The 12,896-nt window shown below is 37.9% G+C and overlaps 1 protein-coding gene across 1 annotated transcript; it reads left to right on the top strand.

The window, feature by feature from the left end:
- Positions 1 to 3,063: 3,063 nt before the first annotated feature.
- On the top strand, positions 3,064 to 12,893 carry LOC132116557 (stomatin; the record flags this gene model as incomplete). Its single annotated transcript, XM_059525436.1, has 7 exons — positions 3,064 to 3,097; positions 3,408 to 3,517; positions 7,383 to 7,455; positions 10,230 to 10,312; positions 10,525 to 10,728; positions 11,088 to 11,222; positions 12,750 to 12,893. Coding segments are annotated over exons 1-7 (768 nt in total), but the record flags the coding sequence as incomplete, so codon positions are not given.
- Positions 12,894 to 12,896: the final 3 nt, after the last annotated feature.

Below are 12,896 nucleotides of genomic sequence, written 5' to 3'. Positions count from 1 at the left end.
ACTGTCCTACCTTAACCCTTGCTCTGAGTGGTTGCATGCAGACATAAACCTGAAAAGAAAAAAGACAAAAATTAATGTCTTGAAAAATGGCAACTACCAGGCTAAAAAGCCCATTGCGGTTGACAAAATGCTTGTAAGTGTAAGTAATACCTGTGCCTTTGATTCCTTTTGCCAGTGCCTTTGCTCTGCATTCTGTGACAGTGGATCATTCTGACATTATCTCAACAAAGAGCACACAAAAACTGAAATGTTTGATTTGGTGAAGACCATAGTCACAAAAGGAGTTGGAAAAGATGCTTATGCAAAGAGGGCAAAAATGCTGTTGGATACATTTCAGTGTGTTCACCTAAAATCAGGTGTGAGGCAGGTCAATGCGGATTGCAATGTTGCTAACATTATCACATCAACAATGAAACAAATGCCAAGTGCAACACTTACAGCTGAGTGCTCTTCTCCATACTGCAGCCGAAATACAAAATCTTCAAGGACCATCTATCTCCTACCAGTCAACGTAGATATTCTACAAACTGGTGGACTGAAAAGCCTCCAAGCAGCACTGGAAGATGGGCTACACCTCAACAGGTCCAAGTGTCTGAAGCCACTGAAATCACCCCAAGATTGTCCAGATAACTGGAAAATTAAGGATGATCCATCAATGAAATTCCTCTGCAATGGCTCTGTCACACACAGATGCATACCTGGACAACTACTGTGTATTGAAACAAGTGTGGATACTAACCATCCACTGTCTGAAATCCCTGTCCACATGGAGCTGGACAATCAGCTGTTCACTTTGCGAGGGGTTGTTGCATTCATTCCAGGACCAACAAGGGAATCTCTTGGACATTACGTGGCTTACTGCAGAAGAAACTCTTTTGCCTGGGAAAAATATGATGACCTGTGTGAGCATGTCACAACAGTCTCAGCAAAAAACAAAATACAACCCCATGTCATGATGTTCACAAAGGAGGACTAAAACCTTTGATTAATGAATTTCTTGGACTGGTCTCTGCAGAAATTAGTTAATTTTCATAATCAATAAGAGAACAGTCTATATTGTTGTTCTATTGTAGTTAATCTACATTATTCACTTTATTTCTGTTTTAACAGTTCCATGATTTTTTGAGCAGGTTCTGTTTCTTTTGTAATTGTTCTGTCTTTGTACCCAGATATTCATTTTAACACTTCTATTACATGAAGTCAAATTTTTTTGTAGTTATCTTATTTTATGGTTCTTTAAAAAAAAAAAGTAAATTCTCCACAGAAATTGCTTTGTTATTGTTATATTTATCTTTGCAATTAAAAGGAAACAAGTTTGGGACATGTTGTCTGTTCAGCTGAGAGAGACCGAGAGAAAGAAAAACTTTAACCAGGTGGTTTGCTGGTCTTAAAGGAATACTTCACCCAACAATTAATAACATCTCTATAACTTTCTTTATTTGGACAAGTACGAAATGACAGAATCCTAAACTGGTCAAAAGTGGGAAGACCAAGCTAAGAACAGCAAACTAACAAGTTACAGTCCTCAATTAGTTGCTTTAAAAATGTTTTAAACAAACAGAAACACTGCTCACCTGTCCTTGGTTCACTTTATTCTTCAGAGAAAGATAAAATGCTCAGATTATCATCTGCAATATAGGCCTAGATAATGCAATAGCCTACACATTTAAAACAAACTACGTAGTAGCCTAAACTTTCATTTGATAAATTAAGCTCAATTTGAATAAAAAACATAATAATAACAAAGGAGATCGACAAGAACACAAACAAGCGACGAACATGCTACAAAGTTTTCAAAAAGCTGTGACACACAACGTGAATTTTTAAACAAGGCTATGCGTCAATCAATCACATACCTTTTTTAAAAAAATCTGGAGCTTGATGAAGTCACTGGCAATAAAACATTCCCATATCTACAGAAAAGAACACTGACAGCTGCGGCCCTGTGCGAGCACAAACGAACCGGACAGGTTTGTAGACGAGATGGATGGAGAGCGCGGCTTGCTTGCGTGACGTCACTCCTCCTCCAAAGATTTTGTGATGTCTAAAGAATGGAATAATTTATGATGGTTCTTTCTACGGCACAAAACAGCACAAATCGAGCACAAACAAAAAGCACCGGTTTGGGGCGATTTGGACGGCATGGGGTGGAGAGTGACGTCACTGTCCCGAATCCAATGTGTTATTTCTAAGGAGGGGGAAAAGATACAATGTTCCTCGTAACGGCACAAACCGGCACAAATCGAGCACAAACGAGCAGCACAGTTTTGCAACGATTTGGACCATATGGGGTGGACAGTTATGTAACTGTACTTAAAAAGTTTCTTTTTTTATGTTTAAGAGGGGATCGTAGTTGCAGTGTTTCTTTCAACGGCACAAACCAGCACAAATCGAGCACAAACGAATGACACCGGTTTGGTGCGATTTGAAGGACATGGGGTGGAGAGTGACGTCACTGCCCCGAATTAAATTTGTTATATCTGCGAAAGGAAAACAGATACAGTGTTTGTTTTAACGGCACAAACCAGCACAAACCGAGCACAAACGAACGACACCGGTTTGGTGCGATTTAGATGAGGTGGGGTGGAGAGTGACGTCACAGCTCCCGAATTAAATTTATTATATCTGCGAAAGGAAAACAGATACAGTGTTTGTTTTAACGGCACAAACCAGCACAAACCGAGCACAAACGAATGACACCGGTTTGGAGCGATTTGAAGGACATGGGGTGGAGAGTGACGTCACGCAACCCAAAAAATAATGTTCAATATCTCAAACACCAAACCAGCACAAACGTTCGTTTTTGCGGCACAAATCAGCACAAACGCAGCACAAACGAATGGCATAGTTTTGGAAATTATTTCGTTTTATGGGGTGCCAACTTCACGGAGGTCCAGCATTCAATCTTACTTTGCTCTGACTGTCGCAGCAGTTTATGTAATTTACTCTGAATGGATCTGCTTAAGGAAATGTCTTATCTATATTAGGGCTGATGGGCTTGTAGACTAATGGTTTTATTCCATGCATACAGTAGCCTCTTACAGTTACATTTCTCTATAGATCGGTGGTGTTACACAAATGATGATACTCAAGGTAGGTAAGGTTTGAAAGTAAAGCAATGGCAGTTTTGTTTGTTAATTTTAGTTTTTACCTTTAGGGAAGTGTTCATTTGCTATGTGATTGATGTGGTTGAATGGCTCTTGAATGTTGTTAATGTTCTGATGATGTTCCTTGGTTCATAAGCAAACTAGTGCTACAATGCACTTCAGTGTTTTTGATTGTTTTTGCATCTTTGACCTCATTTAACCCATATTTTTTATGAGCTGTGTTACAGTAGGTTAATCGTTTTGTTATTGTGTAGTATATAATAAAAGTTTATGCATATGCACATTTGCTTTGCCTTACAGCCTTGGAGAGTGGAGACAGTGACATTGGCGTGTGTGGTTGGATCCTGGTGCTTTTCTCCATCCTGCTCACATTGCTGACTCTGCCTCTCTCCATATGGATGTGCATTAAGGTACTTTGTGCTGGTCCTTTCATTAGTGTGATGTCTTACATCTGCATACACCTTTTCCTTTAAATCTTTGTATATCAGGGTTCCCATTGTCATGGAAAACCCTGGGAATTTTGTGGAGAAAAAAAAGAAAGAACGTGAACTCCATGCATAGAAAAACAGAAGATTGGAGGGGGTGCACCTATAAAAAAATTTAAAAAATTAATGTTTCAGCATTAAATGACCTATAATATAATATAATATAATATAATACAGGTGCATCTCAGTAAATTAGAATGTCATGGAAAAGTTCATTTAATTCAACTCAAATTGTGAAACTCATGTATTAAATAAATTTGATGCACACAGACTAAAGTAGTTTAAGTCTTTGGTTCTTTTAATTCTGATGATTTTGGCTCACATTTAACAAAAACCCACCAATTCACTATATCAACAAATTAGAATATAGTGACTTGCCAATCAGCAAATCAACTCAAAACTGGACAAGTTTTCTGGACAACTGTCAGATCAGCAGTCTTCCACATGATTGTGTAGTCTAGTGAACCAAACTGAGAGATCATTATGAAGGCTCAGGAATCCTGTGCAGGTATTATAATTTGTTAAGATAGTGAGTTGGTAGGTTGTTGTTAAATGTGAGCCAAAATCATCACAAAAGACTTAAACTACTTCATCCTGTGTGCATTGTGAATTTATTTACCGTATTTTCCGGACTATAAGTCACACTTATTTTCATAGTTTGGCTGGTCCTGCGACTTATAGTCAGGTGCGACTTATTTATCAAAATTAATTTGACATGAACCAAGAGAAAACATTACCGTCTCCAGCCGCTAGAGGGCGCTCTATGCTGCTCAGTGCTCCTGTAGCCTACACTGAGCAGTATAGAGCGCCCTCTCGCGGGTGTAGACGGTAATGTTTTCTCTTGGTTCTAAATAAATGCGACTTATAGATGTTTTTTTCCTCGTCATGACGTATTTTTGGACTGATGCGACTTATACTCAGGTGCGACTTATAGTCCGAAAATTACGGTAATACACAAGTTTCTAGTTTCTACCGAGAAGATGTGCAAATAAACGCAGAAAATGAAAGTGGATTTGCGCATCTTCTCGGTTAACAATGACTCTGTGTAGTAACAGCTGCTCTATGTGAAATCACGCACCTGATGGAATTTACCGCTGATTAGAGAACCGGCTTTACTGACGAGATGCGCATTAACGATCGGCTGATCGTGATCGGCACAGCCCTACAAGTTTCATAATTTGAGTTGTATAACTGAGCTACTCTACTGAACAAATGAACTTTTCCACGAAATTCTAATTTATTAAGATGCACCTGTATAATACAATATAAATAAAAAAAAAACACTAATCAGACATTTTGAATGCCACAAGTGAATTTAGACATCACATCATTATAATATACTGTGTATTCATTTTGAAAAAGATATTCATTTGCAAAAGATAACATGATATTTGTTATAATTTCAGTGTAATTAAATTATTAGCATTATTAAAGATTAATATAAGTGAGCGTTTAATCACAGCAAAGTTAATCTAAATGTAGTTAAGCATGTCATTTCCAGTAGAGCCCGACCGATATGGATTTTTGGGGGCCGATGCCGATATTAACTCGAAAAGAGCCGATTTATAAGCCGATATTTTGATTTTAAAAATAATCTGGATATTAGACCCATTTCCTATAAACTGCACTTACACAACATTCAATAGCAAAATATCTGCCTGTTCTATGTATGTGGGCTGTATAAACCATTTTCCAGAATGGACTATGTTAAAAAAAAAAGCCTTAGATTACAGTCTCAATGACTAAACAATTGCACATCAAAAGTATATATTTTTTAATTATCAAAAAACAGTCTGGTTTTAAACATTTAACACTTTTACTTTCTTCCAGTTGAAGCTGGTTTTAACAGTCTGTGTGTTTACTGTAAATAAATTATAATACTAAAGTTAAAGTATTTGCAGAAGTAGTCCCACACTTTGCTGCTACAGCATTCACCTTTTTCAGCCATCTGTAGGCAGAAAGAGAGACGGAGAAAGAATAAGCATGTGTATTAATAATATCACCATGTATCATTACTCATGTCATCATTAGAATTATAATAATAATAAACTGGGATCTCCTACATAGGCAAAAATGAGAAATATATATATATTTTTTTATTTGTCAAGCAATAGGTATTACCTACTTATATTTAACAATATTATTTCAACATTTTCCTGTTATGTATGTAAAGCTGCTTTGAAACAATATGTAAAAAAAAAAAAAAAAAGCGCTTGTTCAGCTCACATTTATTTACATGTCCCCTCTGGTTTAATCATTTCTGACGCACCTACTGTAGTTACTGTAACTACACTATATTTGCTCTCACAGACACATTCACAACAGACCCGTATATCTTCTCCTCTTCTCTTTGTGCAGTCTGAATCAAAACATCATCTTGCCTACTATTACCGGAAGATTACGGAATCAATTCGAAGTTGAATGGTTAACGTTAGTGTCATGAACACACCACTGTCAATTTTGAGAAGAACCACCTTCAAACAAGTTAATAGCAAGCATTTAAGGGGCCTGCTAAAAAGGAAGCTATTAGCGTTAGAGTAACGTAACCAGCCTGAATTCACCAAATTGTTCTCTGGACCTGAGGGTAGCCTCTTCTTCACTGCTTCTCTCTTAATTCTCATCAGCAGGACTAGCGCTATCGCTCGCTTCTTACAACGGGACAGATACAGGTTGGCTTCTGACCGAAAGGAGGAACAACAGACTATGAAAGAGCTCCCGCTAAACGTTTTTAAAACTCCGCCTATGCCATAGCGCAGCGCAAATCGCGTTGTATCTGAAGGGCAACGCTGAACCCAGCGGCAAGCGCCGTGCATACCGCGTACTGTGTGAAAGGCCCAATTACGCGGTCATTATGTGGGAAACACACCGCAATAGAATAAGAATAAGTTAAACGCTAACGTTATAGTTTGACCTCCTATTAACGTTCACGCTCTTCCACTGATAAACATGGTATTAGCTTTGTGGCTAATCTAATATAGCAATGCATTAGCGGCTGTAAGTGATGTTACAGAATATTTAGAAGTAATAATGATAGGACCGTTAGCTAGAACTACCACACAGTTTTTATATACAGGGTATGAACTAAATCTACAATCATTTCACATGACGAACGACAGACTCACCGTCAAAACAGTTGATCGCTTTCTTCTGTAGTGGACTTCTGGCGCTGTTGTTAACTCTGGAGCTGCAGAGCTCCCTCTGGTGGGCACACTATGCAACACTCATAACATGAGTGAAGCATGAGACTCTGTTTCTCATGTTTCATCGGCCGTTATAAATGCCGATGCCGATTTAAATGCAATTAGCTTATATCGGCCGATAATATCGGCCGGCCGATATATCGGTCGGGCTCTAATTTCCAGTACTGTACCTATAAATTGTGCATCCCTGAAGATTTTAGTTATGTTCAGCTCTAAAATGATTTATTAGCTAGAAATTGCATTTTATGAGGGCAAACTCTATAAAGTGATTTTACAATCCTTGTTGGAAATCATAAACAGTTTACAAAAGTTGTGAAAATTCATAGGTCAAAAGGTATGAGTATATTTAATGTTGATCATTCCCATATCATAAATCGGTGCAACATTTTTTCACACCAGATTGGAGTGTTTTTTTTCATAGGAAGTGAGAAGTCCTATAATCTTTATCATCTTTATCTTTATAAGAAAGATGATGAATGCATGATAAAGGTTGCCAATCAACATCTAAATGACATAATTGGGGGGTGTTTTACCTTCTGCTGTTTTAAACTGCTGTAGTTTTGAGAGAAAAATACTTCTTGTTCCTACAGATAGTGAAGGAATATGAAAGGGCTATTATCTTTCGTCTGGGACGCATTTTACGAGGAGGAGCCAAAGGACCAGGTAAAAGAAAACAAAGAAATATGATTTGATCATTGTGATTTAATCACTACTAGTGGTCTAGGCATCTCACTTCATAATGCTCCTGCTCCTGCAGTCTGTAATGTGATCACACTTGTGTTGTTTTCATTGTGTGTGTGGTTAAATGTGAGACTTTTTGCTGTCTACATGTTTGTATTTGTGCTGTGGCTGTCCACCACAATGATGGTTTCTTACAAGGGGAGAAAGATAAAACCACTTGTGTTGCAGAGAAACAGAAGTGATCTGTTTTGCATTACCGCTGACCTGAATAAACCATGTGTTTTTCAGGATCACCCTAGCATTCATTTGAGTATGCTGTAAAGGCACACCTTACTCAATCATATGCAAATGTAATATAGAAATTGATTATATTCAGGAAATATTTTCCACTAAGCACATGTGCTTTCCCGAGGCGTCTATAAAAGATCATATTACCTGCAAAGCATCACGTTTTATTTCAGTTGTTTATTTCAAGGGCACATTATGGTCTTGCATAACTTTTCATAGTCTTTAAGGTTATATTGTAACAGCTGTATAAAAAGGTATTAACGTCTGAGATTGTAATGTCAGGTTATGCGTGCTCTGTACTCTAGACTTCTAAGCCATAAAAGTCATTTGACCAGATGTCTAATTACCATCCTTTTTGTTTGTGATCCTGTTGCCATGATGAGGTTGATCTTGGTGTCTGGTTATATTTCTGTTTCCATTTCTTTGTCTTCTCCTCCTTCTCTTTCTATTCTTTCTATTCAGCAAATTACATTTAGACCACTTAACAGATGGATTTAATATCAAAGTTTGAAGATGTCCTATCAGCTTGCATTGTTAAAACGTTTTGCATTCAATGAGTAACCTACAATGATTGACAGAAATATTTGCACACTGTTGTTGCAGTTCTTTTTCATGCTTTTTTGGCTTACTGAATTTTGACGGATCTTTAATGAAAAAGGTGGCACAATGTTGAATTTTGTGAATCCTATGTAACAGAGAAAAAAAAACTTTGACGAAGTGTATGATTCATTCAAAACTTAAGGTAATCTAAAACAAAATAATTATTTTGCTGCTTTAGTGAACACTGACATTTTCTTTAGTAAATTCAAATCTATATAGCTGAAGTTCTTAAGTTTGAGTTAATGACACTGTGCAGTGTTGGTGTCTCTGGTGTGTATTGGTTTGTGCTGTGTTTGGGAATATGAATCCGCAGGGCTTTTCCCTCCAGGAAGGAACTTATGAAGGTTGTGCCTATTTTTAGTGTTAGTCCACCGACTTAATCCCTCTTGCACAATGAAAGTCAACAGAGGCTTTTCACCGTGAGCTTTCTATATCAAACTCTTTTCTGTAGTATGTTTGGGGTAATACATTTGGCTAGATGCCATATACTATAGGTCTGAAAAGAAAGCTTGATTTCTTGGTCCTCTTTGAGGCCACAGAGGTCTGCAAACAAACTGCTGTGGGCTCCTCCCCCACAGCTTTATTTAAGGGTGGAATGTGAGTGGAATTTTCCACAGGAGACAAACCTCTGAACAGACTAACAAATCCTGAAGATCACTCTCTAGAAAACCTCCCAGTTTTGTTTAGAAACTGCAGGGATGACAAATTAAACACTAAACTACTAAAGCTCAAGCACACACGCACGCACACACACACAGACACACAGACCTACTTGTTTTCCTGGTCACATATTGCCAAACTGTTCTCAGTGGCCTGTTTTTTCTTCCAGCCTTTTTTATTTTATACAGCAAATATATATATATATATATTTATTGCCCAGGCCTGCCTTTTATATATAAAGCAATAAATAAATGTATAAATATATGAATTCTTTAAAAGGTTTATCGTATTAAATATTTGTTTATTAGCTACTATACATTGATATAGATGTGATATAGAGTTTTTTGTTTTATTAAGAAATTAAAAAAGCAACCGTTTTTTTATTGATACAAAAAAAGGTTATCTCAGATAAATTTTGATGTTTTGAACTTTCTATATAAAAATCAGCATATGTGACCCTGGAACAAAAAAAAAAAAACGTCTTAAGTCGCGGGGATATATTTGTAGCAATAGCCAAAAATACATTGTATAGGTCAAAATTTTAGATTTTTCTTTTATGCCAAAAATCATTAGGATATTAGGTAAAGATCATGTTCCATTAAGATATTTAGAAAATTTCCTACTGTAAATATATGCATATAATAATATGCATTGGTAAGAACTTAAAGGTGATTTTCTCAATATTTTAATTTATTTTGCACACTCAGATTCCAGATTTTCAAATAGATGTTGTCAGATCCTAACAAAACATACATTAATGGAAAGTTTATTTATTCAGCCTTCAGATTATGTATACATCTTTTCGAAAAATTGACCCTTATGACCGGTTTTGTTGTCCACGGTCATGATTTCTGAAGGATCACTGAAGACTGCAGTAATGGTTGCTGAAAATTCAGCTTTGCCATTCGTAAATTACTAATAAATCCCTGTTAATAAATTACATATTAAAATCATTCACAGAAAAACGAATCCTATAAACTGATGTAACTGCTGCACTGTGAAGCATCAAAGCAGTTGTCAGTGCGATCATTCATTATACTCATGAATGCAGTCAGCTGAGTCTAGTTGGCGGTGAGAATGGAATTTGGTAGATTGCCAGTTGTGCACCCATTGAAGATCAGCCCTGTTTCTGAGGGTTACTGATTATGATGCTCTGAGTGTCTGCTGCTGTTAAATCTTTTATCATATGTGTGTGTTGTCTTACACAGGTCTTTTCTTCATCTTGCCGTGCACAGACAGCTTTATTAATGTGGATATGCGCACCATCACCTTTGATATCCCCCCTCAGGAGGTGAGATCTCACACACAAACACTAATCCTCAACTTCAGCCTTTGTTTTAACACAGGAACAGCATCAAGCATTTACAACGTTAATACATTTGCTACACAGTTGAATATACAGGGACTAGAAGTAAACAATTTGTAACATTCAATTTTTATTTTGCAGAATATCACCCAGATGATGTTTTTTATTAAATAGTCTTTGTGTATTCATCCTGATAGGTGCTGACAAAGGACTCTGTGACAGTGAGTGTAGATGGTGTAGTCTACTACCGTGTGCAAAACGCAACGCTGGCAGTAGCCAACATCACCAATGCTGATGCAGCCACTCGTCTGTTGGCACAGACCACCCTGAGGAACGTGCTGGGTACAAAGAACCTGGCAGAGATCCTGTCTGACCGGGAGGAAATCGCCCACAGTATGCAGGTAACACATGAAACTACACATACAGAACAAGAATTGTATTTTTAAAGGAATAGGTCACCCAAAAATAAAACTTGGTTTGGGCTTGACCTGATTCAAGCAGACATTGTATATCTTTAGGCAGTGCATTCACCGTAGCTCAGCCGAGACGCTGATTTATCCAGCTCGACTGCACTTCTAGCGCCTAGCCCAGTTCGCACGTGGCCTGCCATTCGCTCATTCCATCTGACATCCTTTAAAAAACTGGGGAACATTGTTCATGACACGCACACTTGGCACAGTGCTTCAAACATGAGAAGCATGAGCCATGAGGAATCTCTGAGAAGAAGTGTTTAGACTTGACTCTTTGTTGTTTTCTTTAGTCCACACTAGATGATGCCACAGATGACTGGGGTATTAAAGTAGAACGTGTGGAGATTAAGGACGTCAAACTGCCCCTGCAGCTCCAGAGGGCCATGGCGGCAGAAGCTGAAGCAACCAGAGAGGCCAGAGCTAAGGTAACATGATTTTGGTATTTCGTTAGGGCTGCTGTTACTCATTTCACATTTTTTATTTGGCAAACACATATTAATCATCCTCTCATGTTCATGCATGTACATATTGTAGACCAAATTATTGTGTGTGTGGGAGCTGAATGCAATCGTTCATTGCTCGAGGCAAGACACCGCAATACTCTCATAGGAAGATGGAAGTGACAACTTCTTTTCTGTTTCTTGGTGTATTTCCCACTAATTTGTCTATTGATTTTTGTGAGAGCCTGTATTTTGACATTTCCAGCTGTATGCCTGGTTGATTTGCCCTCCTTAGAAATGTTCTCAGACGAACATGGGAAATGAAGTTTAATGAGATTATTTTTGGTGCACAATTATTCTTGCATGCTTAGCTCAGATACAACAAGTATGTTTTCTTCAAGTCTATGCCCCAGCCTACATCAGCCACACAGTGAGAAGTGGGAAACCACTGTCCTGGTTAGTAAAAGTGGAAACAGTACCTCTCTGCATCAGTTAATAAGTGGGTGTTTAGCAGACACTTTTAAAAAGAAGTCATGTGCAGCAGTGGTTCTCAGCTGATGCCAAAGGCTGTGCATTTAGTCAAACCCTTTCGATATTTTGGCACAAATCCATCTGCCACTTGGTGCAAATATTCAGACAGTTTAAATATGGTGTGTTCTGACTCTCAGGAATTAAGCAAAACCTTAAGTTGCTTAAAGGAATAGTTAACCCAAAAATGTCAATTTGCTGATAATGTACTCATCCTCAGGCCATCCAAGATGAAGATGAGTTTGATTTGAGAAATGTAGACGTTATATCACTAACTGACTGCCTGCAGTGAATGGGTGCCGTCAGCATGAGAGTCCAAACATCTGATAAAAGCATCACAATAATCCATTCGCAATCCACACTACTTCAGTGCGTGTTTGTAAGAAACAAATCCATCATTAAGGCATTTGAAGTTTAAAATGTTGTTTCTGGCCAAACTACCAGTCCATAATCTATAATAATGCTTCCTCCGGAGGAAAAGTCAACTTCCTGTTTTTCTCTCACATCAAAATCCACCAACATATTTGTTTAGAACTGGTTTACTTGTAAACAGTGATTGATCTGTGCATGTTTTACTCCTGATTCAGACAAGATGACTGGAGAAAGCATTTTTATGGATAGAGAAATGAAATGATGGACTGGAGTTGTGTGGATTATTGTGAAGTTATGTTCAGCCCTTTAAACTCTCATTCTGACGGCACCCATTCACTGCAGTGCATCTATTGGTGAGCAAGTAATGCAAGGCAAAATTGTTCAAAATCTGTTCCAATGAAGAAAAAAAACACATTTTTGTGTTTTCTTGGATGGCCTGAGGGTGATCATATTTAGGTGAACTATTGCTTCAAAGGAACAATGAGATCGGACAAAGAGTGGGAGTCAAATTGAAACTGGGTTAAAGGGGGAAGTTTTGTGTGGTATACAAGGTTTGCTAAATCAAGGCACGGAAGGTTTTTTTTTTTTTCACACCACCTCTGCTTTTTGTAGGTGATAGCCGCTGAGGGAGAAATGAATGCGTCACGGGCACTGAAGGAGGCATCTCTGGTGATCGCAGAGTCCCCCTCTGCTTTGCAGCTGCGCTACCTCCAGACCCTCAACACCATCGCAGCGGAGAAGAACTCCACCATCATTTTC

The sequence above is a fragment of the Carassius carassius genome, chromosome 36, assembly GCF_963082965.1.
Source record: "Carassius carassius chromosome 36, fCarCar2.1, whole genome shotgun sequence".
Lineage (NCBI taxonomy): Eukaryota > Metazoa > Chordata > Actinopteri > Cypriniformes > Cyprinidae > Carassius > Carassius carassius.
Note: the sequence above shows the minus strand (reverse complement) of the source record. Positions and strands in the feature narration are given on the sequence as shown.